Source organism: Strigops habroptila, chromosome 8 (assembly GCF_004027225.2).
Source record: "Strigops habroptila isolate Jane chromosome 8, bStrHab1.2.pri, whole genome shotgun sequence".
Classification (NCBI taxonomy): domain Eukaryota; kingdom Metazoa; phylum Chordata; class Aves; order Psittaciformes; family Psittacidae; genus Strigops; species Strigops habroptila.
In genome coordinates this window covers 46,623,479-46,637,863 of record NC_044284.2, presented here as the reverse complement: position 1 = coordinate 46,637,863, position 14,385 = coordinate 46,623,479, and the positions used below count along the sequence as shown (strand labels likewise).

Genomic DNA, 14,385 nt, shown 5'->3' with positions numbered 1-14,385 from the left:
ACAGTGACACCGGGTACGGGGCTGTGCTGCAGCGGAACCTTCCTGCGCCGCTAGGGGGCGCCGCGCGCCCTTCCTGCCCCCTCCAGCGATTGGTTAGGCACAGGAGGGCGTGACATCCCCGCCCCGGGATTGGTCAGCCTGGATGAGAACGCAGCGGGGCAACGGGGCTGATTGGCAGGCCGGTCCCGCCTTCCAATTGGCGGAGCAGCTGCCGCCCGGCGCGGGTGTTTGATGGGGCGCCACGCCTCCCGCTGCAGCGACTGACGGAGGCCCTTGCGGGGCGGAGCCAATGGCGGCCTTCCGCTCCCGCCCCGCCGCGCGCCTAGTTCAGGTCCGTCCGCGGCCGCTGGTTGGCTGCGCTTGGAGGTTGTCAGCCCGGGGAGGTGGGGCGGCGCCCGGGCAGGGGGAAGCGGCCTCGGAGGCGGCGCTGCCGGCGCGATGGATCTGTTCGGGGACCTCCCGGAGCCCGGCTGCTCGGCGGCGGGTGAGCGGCCGCCACCCCCGCGGCGGGCGCCTGGTTCCTGCCCTGCCCTGTCCGCGCAGGGCCGCGGGGCCGGGACTCGCTCCGGCACGGCCTGGCAGGCCGCGCGGCCCCGCCGGGCCTGCTGCAGCGCGCCGTGGGCAGCGCGCCTCTGCGGGCGGAGGTGCCGGCTCCAGGCCGCCGCTGCAACGAGCGCACCGGGGCGGTGACAGCTGAGGGCTCCCAGCGCTTGAGGGGCGGGGGAGAAGAGAGCGGGGCGTGTGAGGAGGCGGCTGCAAGAGGGGATGACCCGGTTTGGGTTTGTTTTGGAGGGGTTTCTGTGCTTTTCTCTTTCCCTGGGACTCGTTCGGACGCGGGGTGTTAGCCGTGCTGGAGCCTTTCCCCTCACTGTGGTGCTGTGGGTCGGGCTGCGGAGAGCTGTGATGTTGTTACCTGAAATAATTTGGTGCTTTCTGGGCCACTCCAGCGCTATAGCGTCTCAATTGGGCTGGCGAGGGGTGGTAATGCATTTTGAGTGGGTTGCTGGAAACCAAGCAAACAAGTTCTTTTCAAGACGAAAGTTCGCATCACCCCCAGGCAAGTGGTTGTCCTGCTTATGTAGGAGCTGCCTAAATTTAAGGTGGGCAAAAGGTAGACAAGGCTTTCCTCAGTCACCCCACGTGTGCTCAGCTGGAGGGCAGTCCTTCCGGAAACCAACCCCCGAGTGCATGCAGTGGGTCCTGACTTTGTCCTGGTGCCTTACAGGGAAGGAAGCCCAGAAAGGGCCTCTCCTCTTTGACGATCTCCCGCCAGCCAGCAGTGCTGACTCAGGTATGGGTGCTCTGTTCCTTCTGTTATTTTGGCTTCCCATGTTTTCTGCATCAGCATCACTTGAGATGAAACTAGTGTAAACCCTTTTCTTTGTTAGACAGGATAAAGATGGGTTTATCAGCACCTGTGTGCAGAGCATCTGCTTTCCTCTTGTGTGGGGTTTTTTTGTTTTGTTTTGGGTTTTTTTTAAATTTAATTTATTATTTTGATTATCATGGAATGGTTTGGATTTGAAGGGACCTTAACGCTCATCCAGTTCTGACCTTCCTGCTGTGAGCAGGGACACCTTCCACTAGGCTGGGTTGCTCCAAGCCCCGTCCAACCTGGCCTTGAACACTGCCAGGGATGGGGCAGCCACAGCTTCTCTGGGCAACCTGTGCCAGTGTCTCACCACCCTCACAGGGAAGAACTTCCTAATATCTAATCTAAATCTTCCCTATGTCAGTCTGAAGCCATTCCCCCTTGTCCTGTCACTACATGTCCTTGGAAAAAGTCCCTCTCCAGATTTCTTGTCAGCCCCTTTAGGCACTGGAAGCTGCTCTAAGGTCTCCCTGGAGCTTTCTCTTCTCCGGCTGAACAAGCCCAGCTCTCTCAGCCTGTCTCCAGAGCAGAGCTGCTCCCTTGGAGCATTTTCATGGCCTCTGGACTCGCTCAAGCAGCTCCACGTCCCTCTTGTGTTGGGGACTCCAGAGCTGGATGCAGGACTGCAAGGGGGGTCTCACAAGAGCAGAGTAGAGGGGCAGGATCATCTCCTTTGATCTGCTGGCCATGCTCCTTTTGATGCAGCCCAGGACACAGTTGGCTTTCTGGGCTGCAGTTGCACATTGATGGCTCATGGTATTCATCAACCAACACCCCCAAGTCGTTCTCCTCAGGGCTGCTCTCAATCCAGTCTCTGCCCATCCTGTATTTGTGCTTGGGATTGCCCTGACCCAGGTGCAGGACCTTGCACTTGGCCTTGTTGAACTCAGTGAGGTTTGCACTGTCCCACCTCTCCAGCCTGTCCAGGTCCCTCTGGATGGCATCCCTGCCCTGCAATGTGTCGACTGCACCACACAGCTTGTATCGTCAGCAAACTTGATGAGGTGCACTCAATGCCACTGTCCATGTCACCGACAAAGATGTTGAACAGTGCCAGTTCCAATACCGACCCCTGAAGAACAGCACTGTCCACTGATCTCCATTTGGACATGGAGCCACTGACCACAACTCTTTGCGACCATCTAGCCAATTCCTTATCCACCACATGGTCCATCCACCAAATCCATGCCTCTTAAGATTAGAGACAAGAATGTCATGTGGGACAGTGTCAGATGCCTTGCACAAATCTGGGTAGATGACGTCAGTTGCTCCTGCCATATCCACCAGTGCCGTAGCCCCATCAACAGAATGTTATAGATGTTCCACATGTAGTCCATAATATGTTCCATATAAATATTCCCTGGAACAAATGTAGGTTTGCCCCCACCATCCAGTAACAGAAGTTAAAATTTAGCTTGCTTTGGTAAACTGACATTTTATAATTTCCACACCTCAGAAGGGGCATGCACAGAGCATTATTTCCTCAGGGACAAAGGTTTTTAGTCCTCCTTGCTTTTTCTTGTGCTCCAGGAAAAGGAGGCTCTTTACTCTTTGATGATCTTCCGCCAGCCAGCAGTGGTGACACAGGTAAGCATCTGCTGACCTGCCTTTCTCAGGAAAACCCATTGGTGTAGCCTGTTTTGTTGATTGTACAGCAAGTTAACCTGGTGTCCAGGTTGGCTGACACTAATTGTGCCAATCTATTTGTGCCCCGATTGTTTGAATTTGGATTCTGACTCTTTAAAAGTAAACTTAGGTCTGTTGCCAGAAGTACATCCCTCAGATTTTAGGCCCCCTGTCATCTATGCCTGAAAGCTCTCTGCTTTGGAAGTGAAAGTGTGTGCTTGCAGGGAGCAAAGACAGTGGTTGTGGTTTAACCCCAGCCAGCAGCTAAGGCCCACACAACTGCTCCCTGATTCCTTCCCAAGTGGGATGGGGGAGAGAATTGGAAGAACAAAAGTGAGAAAACTCATGGGTTGAGATAAAGACAGTTTAATAAGTAAAACAAAACAAGGAATTCATTCACCACTTCCCATCAGCAGGCAGGTGTTGAGCCATCTCCAGGAAAGCAGGGCTCCGTCACATGTAACAGTTACTTGGGAAGACAAAACGCTGTAACTCCAAACATCCTCCCCACTTCCTTCACCTTCCCCCAGCTTTATTTGCTGAGCGTGACATCATGGTATGGAATATCCCCTGGGTCAGTTGGGGTCAACTATCCTGGCTGACATAGCCCCATACTAGCTACTACGAAGAAAATTAAGTCTACCCTAGCCAAAGCCAGCACAGCAGCAAGTGCCTGGTGCTGCTATTGCCCCGGCTTCTGTTGCTTTTCTGCTGTGGTCACAGACTGCCACCTTGTTCCTAGCTGTGGGCTGTCTAGGTCTAGACTAGACATTGTCTAGACTAGTGGTCTGGCACGGCTTTCTGCATGCAGCCAAGTGTTTGCTAGCACCTGGGAGGAGGTAAGATAATTCATGATACCATAGGAGAATAAATTTCCAGAAGGAAAACATGAGGGTTCTCATGTCATGGGAATCATATTTTGCTTGCTGGCTTTTATTTGTAACCTGTCTTCTGAAACCCCAAACAAATATGCACAGTAAGAGTAGTAAAATACATTTCTTCACATGACTGTGGGCGCAATTTAGAGACAATAATGATAATAATAATAAAAATTAGAAGTGTTCCAACCTCAAACATTAACTTCCTGAGCAGTTAATTGCAAAAAAGGCTGGTAACTAAGAAACAAAATGTGGGTTGGTGGGGAGTATCAACAGCCAGCTAGCCAAACACAGCTGTGCTGTGTCTGAGGTAGGCCCACAATGTAAAGTGATCAAATCAGCGATGTGTGCTGTGGGTTGTACATGCTGAGTGAAGTTGTGTGTGTGTGTGTTTGTGGTCAGTTAATGTCTTGTTCGGTACTAACTCTGGTCACTTAATACTGTGTGAGTGTGCCAGCCAGCACTCCTGAGAGCGCTTCAGTATAAAAGGACTTGCTGCTGAATTTATGCAACTAAAACAGAGCTGGCAGATTTCAGTCACCTGCATTTTTGCTTTCTTTCAGCTTCCAGTGCTACCGAGCAGGTCTCATCAGCAGGGAGCCACGGGAAAGGGGAGAAGAGAAAGTCCTTGGAGGAGGAAGAAAAGAATGGCAGGGAAGAACTTGTGGAAAAGAAAGTTTGTAAAGGTTTTCAGACAGTTTGAAAACAAATGTACTTGATTTGTACTTTTGACGTTGGGCTGAGGAAGTCCAGACCAAAGCTAAGCTTTGGTTCTTCAGTCTGCTTGTATTTTCAGCCTCTTGTAGGGAACAAACTGCTGCAGCAGTCTATGGAAACCCCTCTTGCTTCCTGGCACTCTGCCTCCCTCACCCGAGTCTTTTTACCAGCCCTGCTGAAGTGGCAAAAGCTGAGCAGCAAGCAGCTCAGCCTTTGCAGGATAAGTTCCTGTACTGCCAAGAGGGATATTGGTTGTGAAACTTCTGGAAGGCTAGAGCCACACCGGTTTCTTTTGCCACATACACACATCTCTCCGCTGGGTGGCTGCTAAAAAAGACAGGGGAGACTTGCTGTTACATATAGGACATTTGGCTTCAGTGCAGGTGCCTGCCTGTGCTTTGTTAATCTGCAGGTTCAGTGTCACACAATTCCCCTGCCCTCCCCCCACCATTTGGTAAGAGCCCTGTCTGATGCCCAGCAGTCCTGCTTGGTTATAGCTGCCTGCCAGAATGGGGGCAAGCAGCTTTTATAGCTGCTGACCTTGGGGTCACTTAAAAACCCATGTTACAAGTGCCAGAATAGGGTTCTGAAAGCTAAAAAGTGGTCACTGATTTACTGTTTTTTAGCCTGAGCTGAGGAGATGGAGGAGTTTGATTTGTGTGCATGTGTCTGCTTTGTTCCCCTTTAGGGTCAGTGGGCATTCTTGGATTGAAGGGTTATGTGGCAGAGAGGAAAGGTGAAAGAGAAGACATGCAGGATGCACATGTCATCTTAAATGATATCACCAAGGAATGCCAGCCTCTGCCCTCCCAAATGTAAGTGGGCCACAACTGTCAGAATAAAGCTGTGGATGGCAGTCATCACAAGGGTGAAGGAGGTCCAGCTTGCTTCAGCTAAGACCATGATAGGATCCCTTTTGCTTTAAGCAGCTCATGCTCTTGACTACACCTGTGTTGTGGTGTGTGGTTTGGGTTTGTCACTGGGAGACCTGGGTAGCAGTGTTCTGCACAAATCACGGGACTCTTGTATGCAAATACCTCTCTTTGAGTGATGCTCAGTGGATTTGGTCACTGATTTCGCAAGGATTGTGAGGGCCCAGTAGCTCTGGGTATTGAGCCTCTGAGTCAAATGTAGGCGTGGGTGTTTAGAGACCCTCAGTTTAGTTACAAGTAATGAGGCCTTATCTTGGGGATTTTACAGTGTGTAAAACACTAACTGTGGCACTGGAGAATGCTCAAAGAGGGGAAAACAGGTATCAGAACTCCCTTACTTGAAAAGTTTAAATCTTTCAGCAAATAAACGCATACAAGTGTGTGTAAGGGGGAGTGTCTGTATTTAAAGGAATGCTCTCACGGGTCATCCTGATATGGGATCTAGTTTCTGAACTAGTAATTGTCCAGAGAGCTTCATGTGCTGAGGGATCTGAGTTTCTTGTCTATAGAATGGTTTCAACAATTTTAGGCACGGAAAGAACTGTAGGATTGCTTAGACTGATGTCTGTGTAGTGCTGGGGATTTTCCTTGAGTGCACGTGAGGTGAAGCATATGCTTGAGTGTGTGAACTTAGAGACTTGCTACCTTTGTGCCTTGGAGAGCAGTATTTATTCAGTCTGGCCGACACGGGGCAGGGCATTGTGGAGATGAATATTCTCGATCCTGCTCTTGGCTAACGGCCTTTCTTAGCCCCTTTCTGCTACTCTTTGTTCCCTCACAGCACACGTGTCTCGTACTTCGCTGTATTTGATGGCCATGGGGGAGTCCGAGCCTCAAAATTTGCAGCACAGAATCTGCACCAGAACCTGATTAAGAAATTTCCTAAAGGTGAGACTTGTGGAATAAGGGTTGCCGGAGAACTGTCACCTTTTCTGCCTTGGCATTATGCAGTAGATAGGGAAACTGATTTGTTTGGGCATAGTTCGACAGTTCCCATCCCTTAATCCCAGGGGGTTACTGCAAGAGTGCGCTGTCTCCTGGCGAAGAGGGCTGGAAGCCTATTTGGCACAAGGATACAAGTAGCCAGTCGTGAACCACTAATCAAGTGTGAGATGCAGTGTTGCCAGTTTTGGCAGTGCTACTTCAAGCATGAAAATATGCCCGTGGGGGAGAGGGATATGTCATAAATTCTTCATACCTGCTACTGTACAGATTTTTGGTAGTGTGAACCCCTGCTGTGCACAGGGTCTTGAGAGGTGCACTGCCTGACTGCATATTGGGTGGGCGAAGGGAGGGACTGGGATAGGTCAGATACGTTTTAGCTGGAGCTTACTTGCTCTTTTCCCTGACTGACAGGTGAGGTAGCCAGCGTGGAGAAAACTGTGAAGAGATGCCTTTTGGACACCTTCAAACACACGGATGAAGAGTTTCTAAAGCAGGCGTCCAGCCAGTAAGTGTAAATGCTTCCCATGTGTTTGTATTTCTTTGCTTGCATCTCACACGCCTTAGTTTTGAGCAGGGCAGAGGAAACTTTTGAGTTGTATCTATGCTTTAGCAAAACCCCATACAGCTTAGGTGTGCCAGGCTGCAACTCTGCCATCTGAGTGCCTGCTAGAGCTAGATCATGGCGTGTTCTGGTCTTACTCTGTGGAAAGCAGTCTGTAGGACCCCTTAGACCAAAATACACATTTGTAGCAGAGGAAGGAACCAAAACATGACCAAGAGTGCACTTCTGTCCTTACCAGGGCATCTTGTTTGTCTTTTTTTTTAAAGACTTGCCATGTTGCTGAAGTGGCTAATTCCCTACTGCCTGAGATGAGATCTCTGTGTTGATGGCTTTGAAGTGTGGCAGGAGGGTATCTGTGGAGCAGTACTTTGCAGGCTGTTGTGTGGAGCTTTCTTTAGAGCTGCATTCCTGTTAGCAAGTATGTGCTTGCCAGGCTGGAGCATGTCTCTGAGTTTGTTTTTAATGCCCTGTGTTGAAAGACTTAACTCCTCCAATATAAGTTTAAATCTTGCTTTCTTCATGTGTTTTGAAAACTGAAATGCTGAAGAAAAATGTTCCTCATCTTAAGTTTGTTTTTAACAGATTCTTTTAAAAAGAAGCTGAAAAGCACAGCAGCTACTTTCTGTGGGATAAATGCCAGCCTGCCTCCCAGCTGGGTTTTGAGTGCAAGTTACTTTCTCTCAGTTTCTGCTGAACTGTGTGGACTAGGGGAGATGTGGATTGCATTTAAAACACAGTCACTTTGCTATCAGTCCTTTAAGTGTTTGGGTTTGTTTGTTCCCACTGCAATTTCATAGTGACACCTCTAATGCAGATTGAGAGACTATTGATACATCTAACTCTGAGATTCCTTGTAAACTTTCAATTTTAAGTAAATTTCAGACTGGCTCAGTCTCTTAAGACTAATCAGATAAATGAGTTTGACCAGGCAAAAGGAAAAAGCTTCTTTGAATCTGTCACAACAGTGTCATTCACAAACCAGTCTCCATTTGGTCAGAAATATGATTTATGACAAAGGCACTACAACGGATTGCTAGTGGTAGCTGTATTGATGGCTAAATGAATGATCTTCATTCAGCTGCACCTTTGAAGTTAGGAAAAACTGGATGAGATAGATTTAGAAATCGGTCTTTCAAAGCTAGTTTCAGTAGAGTGGCATCGTAGTTGGGTTTAATTGTGGGGAGGACTAGTCTGGCAGCTGTAATCTAAGAAAGGCTTCTAATTTTACGTAGAGCTCTAGACTTACAGGCTTAACTACAGCAAGTGAAATATCAGGAGAGTGACTGAACGAGTGGTGTTGCTGCTGAGGTGGGATGATGAGGACAGAGGCAGGTGTGCAGGGGTACTGTGAGAAAAGGGAAGGGAAATGAAAGCAAAAAGGAAGGCAACTCTGCTGCAGTTGTGCCTGTGCCTTCCTTTTGCTCCTTCTGCTGCAAAGAAGGAGCCTTCCGAGGAGTTTGGGGTGCTTGTTTGCTTGCAGTGCTGTAGCTTCTGAGCAGTCATTGGGGCTGAGCCTGTTTCAGCCACAGATAAACTTTCCTGGGAGCTGAGTGTGAGGATGGGCTGGTGGGGGGAGCATGGCTGGCAGTATTTGAACCAGTTGGGCATTGGCCATGCATTTAGAAGGTGGTACTATTCAGTTCTGCTGTCCTTGTCCAGCTCACTATTCACCACCAACACTTTCCATAGCTGCTTGAGGCAGCTGCTGGGGGATTGTGCTAGCTGAGTGCAGTGTGTTGGCACATGACACTTTCTTGAGTACCCTGGGAGTGCTCTATGACTAATTTCTTAAACATTGTTTTCCCTCCTTAATAATCTCATTCTTGTTCCCTTCAGGAAGCCAGCATGGAAGGATGGCTCCACAGCTACTTGTGTCCTAGCTGTCGACAACACTCTCTACATAGCCAACCTTGGGGACAGCCGGGTAAGCAGAACGGGAAGCCCACTGTTGGCGCCTTGATTCCTCCAATAGCTTCATTCAGCATGAAGGGTGAGGTGTGTGGGATGTCCCAGTTGCTGTGAGCTCCCTGAATGTTCCTACAAAGTATCTTGTTCCTACAAAGCATCTTGTTTTGGCTTGGTGCAGGGTACTCCTGCATTGTCTTCCCATAGTGTAAAACAACTAGTGTGCTAGCTCTCTCTTGGTGGTGCTAAATGTCTCACAGTATCTAGAATATAGTATTTCAGTTGGAAGGGACCTACAACGATCAGCTACTCCAGCTGCCTGACCAGTTCAGGGCTGACCAAAAGTTAGAGCATATTTTTTGTGGTGTTCTCCAAATGCCTCTTAAACACAATGCTTGAGGCATTGACCACCTCTCCAGGAAGCCTGTTGCAGTGTTTGACCACTCTCTGGTTGAAGAAATGCTTCCTAATGTCCAGTCTAAACCTCCCCTGGCACAGCTTTGAGCCACTCCCATGCATCCTATCACTGGATCCCAAGGAGAGGAGATCAGCACCTCCCTCGCTAGGTCCCCTTCTCAGGAAGCTGTAGAGAGCAATGAAGTTGCTCCTCATCCTCCTTTTCTCCAAAGGAGACAAACCCAGAGTCCTCAGCTGCTCCTCACAGGACATGGCTTCCAGCGCTGTCACCAGCTTTGTTGCCCTCCCCTGGGCACATTCAAGTACCTTCACACCCTCTGTAAACAGTGGGGCCCAGAACTGCCCACAGTACTCGAGGTGAGGCCACACCAACACTGAGTACAGTGGGACAATCACCTCTTTTGGCTGTCTGGTTTAGCTGCATTTGATGCACCCCAGGATGCAGTTTGTCCTCTCAGCTGCCTGGGCACACACTTCTGGCTCCTGTGAGCCTGCTGCCACCCAGCACCCCAGATCCTTCCCTGCAAGACTGCTCCCCAGCCACTTCTCTCCCAGTTTGTACCTGGTGTGAATTCCATCTCGGGCACAGAATCCAGCGCTTGGACTTGATCCCTCTACAAGGCCTCTTGTACAGCACCTCACAGTCTGGTATTGTGAGCAGAATTGCTAATGATGCTTTCACCTCCTGCATCCAGATCACTGATAGAAGTACTGAACAGCGCTGGCCTTAGGACTGAGCCCTGAAGAACACCGCTGGTGACCAGCCACCAGTCAGATGTAGCCCCATTCACTGCAAGTTGCAGCTCTCTCTCAAGAAGTTCTTCTTGCTGTAGTTTTGTTGTTTTTTCACTCACGAAGGTCTTTTGTCAGCACAGGCGATTCTGTGTCGTTATAATGAAGACAGTCAAAAACATGCAGCCTTAAGCCTCAGTAAGGAGCATAACCCCACCCAGTATGAGGAGCGTATGCGGATACAGAAAGCTGGAGGAAATGTCAGGTAAATGCCTAAACGGTGTGAATGAGCAAATCTAAACCCTGGCCCAACTATGGGCCTGAACATTTTGTTTCTAGAGTTTCCTGAGTCCACCGCTCATGCTAGTGAGAGTCTGGAGAAAATTTGTTGCTGCCTGTGGGAGGCAGAGCGGTGCCTGAGGTGTCTAAGGATTCAGTGGTTTGAGTTGGTTGATGGGGGCTGGTTTGTTTCTCAGGGGCTTACAATGGGAGTGGGGTGCTGTGCTGCAGAGGCAGGAACCCACATGAAAGCCTGGCAATGTGATGCAAGCATGGACATGCTTAAGCTTGACCTACAGAGTTGAACTTTGTTTAAGAAGTTAATGCTTGCTGCACACTGTGGCGTTGAATAGAACTCACTTCCTTGCGGCATCACCTTTCCCTGGTGATGGTTTGAGAGGGCATGAAAAGCGTTTGATGTCAGTTGGCGTTGCTCTCCTGGGGGTTAGCTGATGCACTGAGGTGGTCTGCAGTAGGAGGGAGGTTTCTGGAGCCATAGTGGGATCTTAATGTTCCTGTGCATGTAGATGTGTGTGGCTGCTTGGACAGCTGGTGCTAAACACAGCAGGTATGTCTGATTTCTCTGGCTAGGTTTTCTTCCTTCTTTAAATGCTGTTTCTTGATTTAATGGTATTGTCACAAGAGGTGACAATACCATTAAATATTGTCTCTGTGCAGGTGAAGTACCCTGGTGCCTGCAGAGGCAGAATGCCCTGTGGTGAGGGGTGGCTTCAGTTCTGTCACACTGCCATGTCTAGAGTGCCTTGTTCCCCTTATCTCTGGAGAGCACATGCTGCTGCTTATGCTTAGCACTGATCTATCTTTGCACACAGGAAAGAAATGGGCCAGTGTCTCTTAGCTCTTTTTAGAATGGGAAACATCTCCCTGGCTGCCTTTCTCACTGCTTGCAGCTCAATATTTTGGACCCAAGAGATACGTTGCATAGTGTATGAGCATCAAATCTCTCTTGACATGCTTTTCTTTTAAGCAGGGCTGGTTGGGCTATGAGATGAATGAGCTTCTGTCTTTCCAGAGTGCACAGAAGAGCCTTTTGGGGAAGAAGATGCTCTATTTTTAGAAAGGTGGAGTGTGGGAAGCTGCTTCTGTTAGGGCAGCAGTCAGTTAATTAGAAAAGTTTAGCAAGCAAAACTGCTTCCTAAGGAGAATTGTAACTTGGGTTTCACAGAACTGATTGCTGTGATCAGTGATTAGTAAAGACTAAATGATCAGGAGAAAGTGCCATGGTACTTGCTCCTTGGAACTGCCCACAGCTGAGCCAGTCTATAGTGGTTGGTGTCCTGATAAGCAGAGCACAGGAGAGGGGCTGCTGGCTCAGATCTAGTCTTACCTGCTGCCATTCTGTGCATCTACTGAAGTGCAGTTTGCGGGATACCTTGCCAAAAAATAATCTGTGAATTCAAACTTCCACCTCCAGGAGTTCAGCACAATCATCTAACTTACTTCTCTGGCTTGCTAGGCCAAGCAGGATTTGAGTTAGGGCAGGGAGATGGAAAACAGCCTTGAATTCTCCTGACTTCATTTTCTTCTCCCCCTCTCCACTTGTTTCCCAAAGTTTCACACAAACATGCAGAAAGTGAAGGAGACTTTGAAGGGAAGATTGGAACTTGCTGGGGAAGTGGGTCAGGATTTGTAGGAGGCAGCTGAACGCACCGTGAAGCGTATCCTGGTCAGGCAGCACAGTGAGATGTGCATGTGTGTGGAGGGCTCTTAATGTTTTCTTCCCTTGTGCAGGGACGGAAGAGTCCTGGGAGTGCTGGAGGTTTCCCGCTCCATTGGGGATGGCCAGTACAAACGCTGTGGTGTTATCTCTGTGCCAGATATCAAACGCTGCCAACTCACACACAATGACAGGTAAAGAGTGCCCTCACCCAAAGGGGATGGCTGTGTCCTAGCTCTGCTCAGCAAAAGTAGCACATGCTGCATGACCCCGTATGCTCTGCGGTTATGGCCAAGGCACTTCAGATCACACAGAATGAGAAGATGCTCTTATTGCTGCTGTCTCTCTGCTCCTGTTTCTTAACAGTGTAGTGGGATAATGCTGCTGTGTCACCCTGCCAAGGTACTGTGTAGGCTTCCGCTGGAGAAAGCAGTCTTGCAGCAGTGACAACATATATGAGCCTTAGACTTCCTTCATCCTCTGAATAAGTTCACACACCACTGTTCAAGCAGTTAGTTAAGGCTTCAATCCTTGGATCCCCATCTTGTCCAAGAGTTATTCCTAGCAGCTGTGGTGCACACAAACACTGTTGCATTTGACTCTGATATTTGAAGATTTGAGTTATTTTTCTAACATATGATTGGCAATGACAAATTGCTGTGAGCTTTCATGTCAGTATGACCCTGCAGGCCCTCTGAGATGAGAATGTAACCCAGTACTGCTGCTTTTTCTGGGATTAGAATTCCATATCAAGTGATCCACTAAAATATTTCTAGAGATATTCTGAGCATCGGGCTCTGAAACGATGTCTTCAAAGACAAGTGCTGCTCTGGCAGGCTGGACACCTCTGTGGGATGGCTGCAGTTTTCCTTATCCAGTAACTGTGGTTAGTGCTCCTGGTTAATGCAAGCCCCTGTGCAGGCAGGAAGTGCACGGCAGGCTGGCTCCCGCATCCTCTGGTGAGGAGCTGTGACGCAGTTCTCCTTGCCTTGGGCTTTGTATCCTCTCAACCACCTGCAGTCTGCAGCAGTACCTTGTGGCAGAGTTTTCCAATCATAGTTATGCTTCTCTTTCTGGGTTAAGCTGCTTGCTTTTCTGTTGAATGTTTCTATTTAAATTAAGTTATCACATACTTCAAGGGTGTGGAAATGTAAAGGATTTAAAGGGGTGCACATAAGGTATTATACTGGCTGTGTTTCTCTATTTCCTTGTGTTAGCTCCTTCACAGGAAAAATAGATGAATGAAAAGTACTCAAAGGAATGAAGCAGTCCTAAAGAAATAATGGAGCTTTCCAGCAGGGTGTGGTATATGGTCTTGGCTAACGGTGCAGTATCAGTAGGTTTGCCAGGATGTCTTGATCTAGGTCTTACATTGGTTGCTTGCATCTTTGGCCTGTTCTTTGAATTTCCTCAGCTCCGTGAATAGTAGGTTCTGGAGCACCAGAGGACATCTGGTGTTTCTGAGGGATTTTCAGATGAGATTTATAGCACCTTCCGTTTGGATTGGAGCGTGGGTACTCATAAAATAGCTTGGAGAGATTTTGCTGTAACTGGGGAGCCAAAGATTCAGCCTTGAAACTGGTCTCTGCTTGATTTCTAGGTTCATTCTGATAGCGTGTGATGGCCTCTTTAAAGTCTTTACACCAGAAGAAGCTGTAAACTTCATTGTTTCCTGCCTTGAGGTGAGGAGAACGCAGCTGAGGGCTGAGCTTGTCAAGGGCAGGGCACATGAAATGGAATGATTTTGACTTGCAGAAATGTACTTCTGCCTGGATATCCTCCCTTATACCTGAGTTTGTCCTTACTTGTTTTGCACTTTGTCCTTATTTGTGGCACTTACTTGCTTTGGTGGGAGCAATCAGTATTGTCTTTCCTTGTCCCACCAGGATAAAAACATCCAGACGAGAGAAGGGAAGCTGGAAGCAGATGCTAGGTATGAAGCTGCATGTAACCGACTGGCCAACAAGGCAGTGCAGCGAGGATCGGCGGACAATGTCACAGTCATGGTGGTGCGGATAGAGCACTGAATGATGAGGAGCAGCAGCAGGTTCCCCAGCTTCTGGTGGATGTAAGGGAAGGGAGAAGTCTGTGTGTGTGCATGTGTGGCCAGGGGAGGGAGGGTCCTGCTGGATGCTCTTCAGTGTAAATAAAGTTGGGTTGGTTTTTTTTCTAATAGTTATAGCTCACTTGGCTAGCAGGTTTTTTTAAGTGTCTGCCACAGTGGATCCGCCTTTGCGGGAATCTCTTGTCCTGTCAACCTTCCGCGAATGTCTTGGCAAACCAAATAAATCCATTTGGCAGAGGTGCTAGCAAGAGCAGGTATCTGTGGGCATGCAGCCTGA

At 48.9% G+C, this 14,385-nt stretch overlaps 1 protein-coding gene across 6 annotated transcripts; it reads left to right on the top strand.

Moving 5' to 3' along the window:
• Positions 1-333: 333 nt before the first annotated feature.
• ILKAP (ILK associated serine/threonine phosphatase) lies at positions 334-14,385 on the top strand. Of its 6 annotated transcripts, XM_030494064.2 has the most exons (12): positions 334-484; positions 1,226-1,291; positions 2,903-2,959; positions 4,440-4,562; positions 5,282-5,408; positions 6,307-6,413; positions 6,882-6,975; positions 8,869-8,956; positions 10,230-10,351; positions 12,118-12,237; positions 13,644-13,725; positions 13,930-14,385. In XM_030494064.2, the coding sequence occupies exons 1-12, from the start codon at positions 439-441 to the stop codon at positions 14,068-14,070; spliced, it is 1,173 nt and encodes a 390-aa protein (XP_030349924.1). In that variant the 5' UTR covers positions 334-438; the 3' UTR covers positions 14,071-14,385. The 6 variants fall into 6 exon arrangements, 5 of the variants coding, with proteins under 5 accessions (XP_030349924.1, XP_030349925.1, XP_030349922.1 ...); XM_030494065.1 differs by lacking the exon at positions 2,903-2,959 and having other exon boundaries at positions 363-484; XR_003992539.1 differs by lacking the exon at positions 334-484 and having other exon boundaries at positions 589-1,291; positions 10,225-10,351.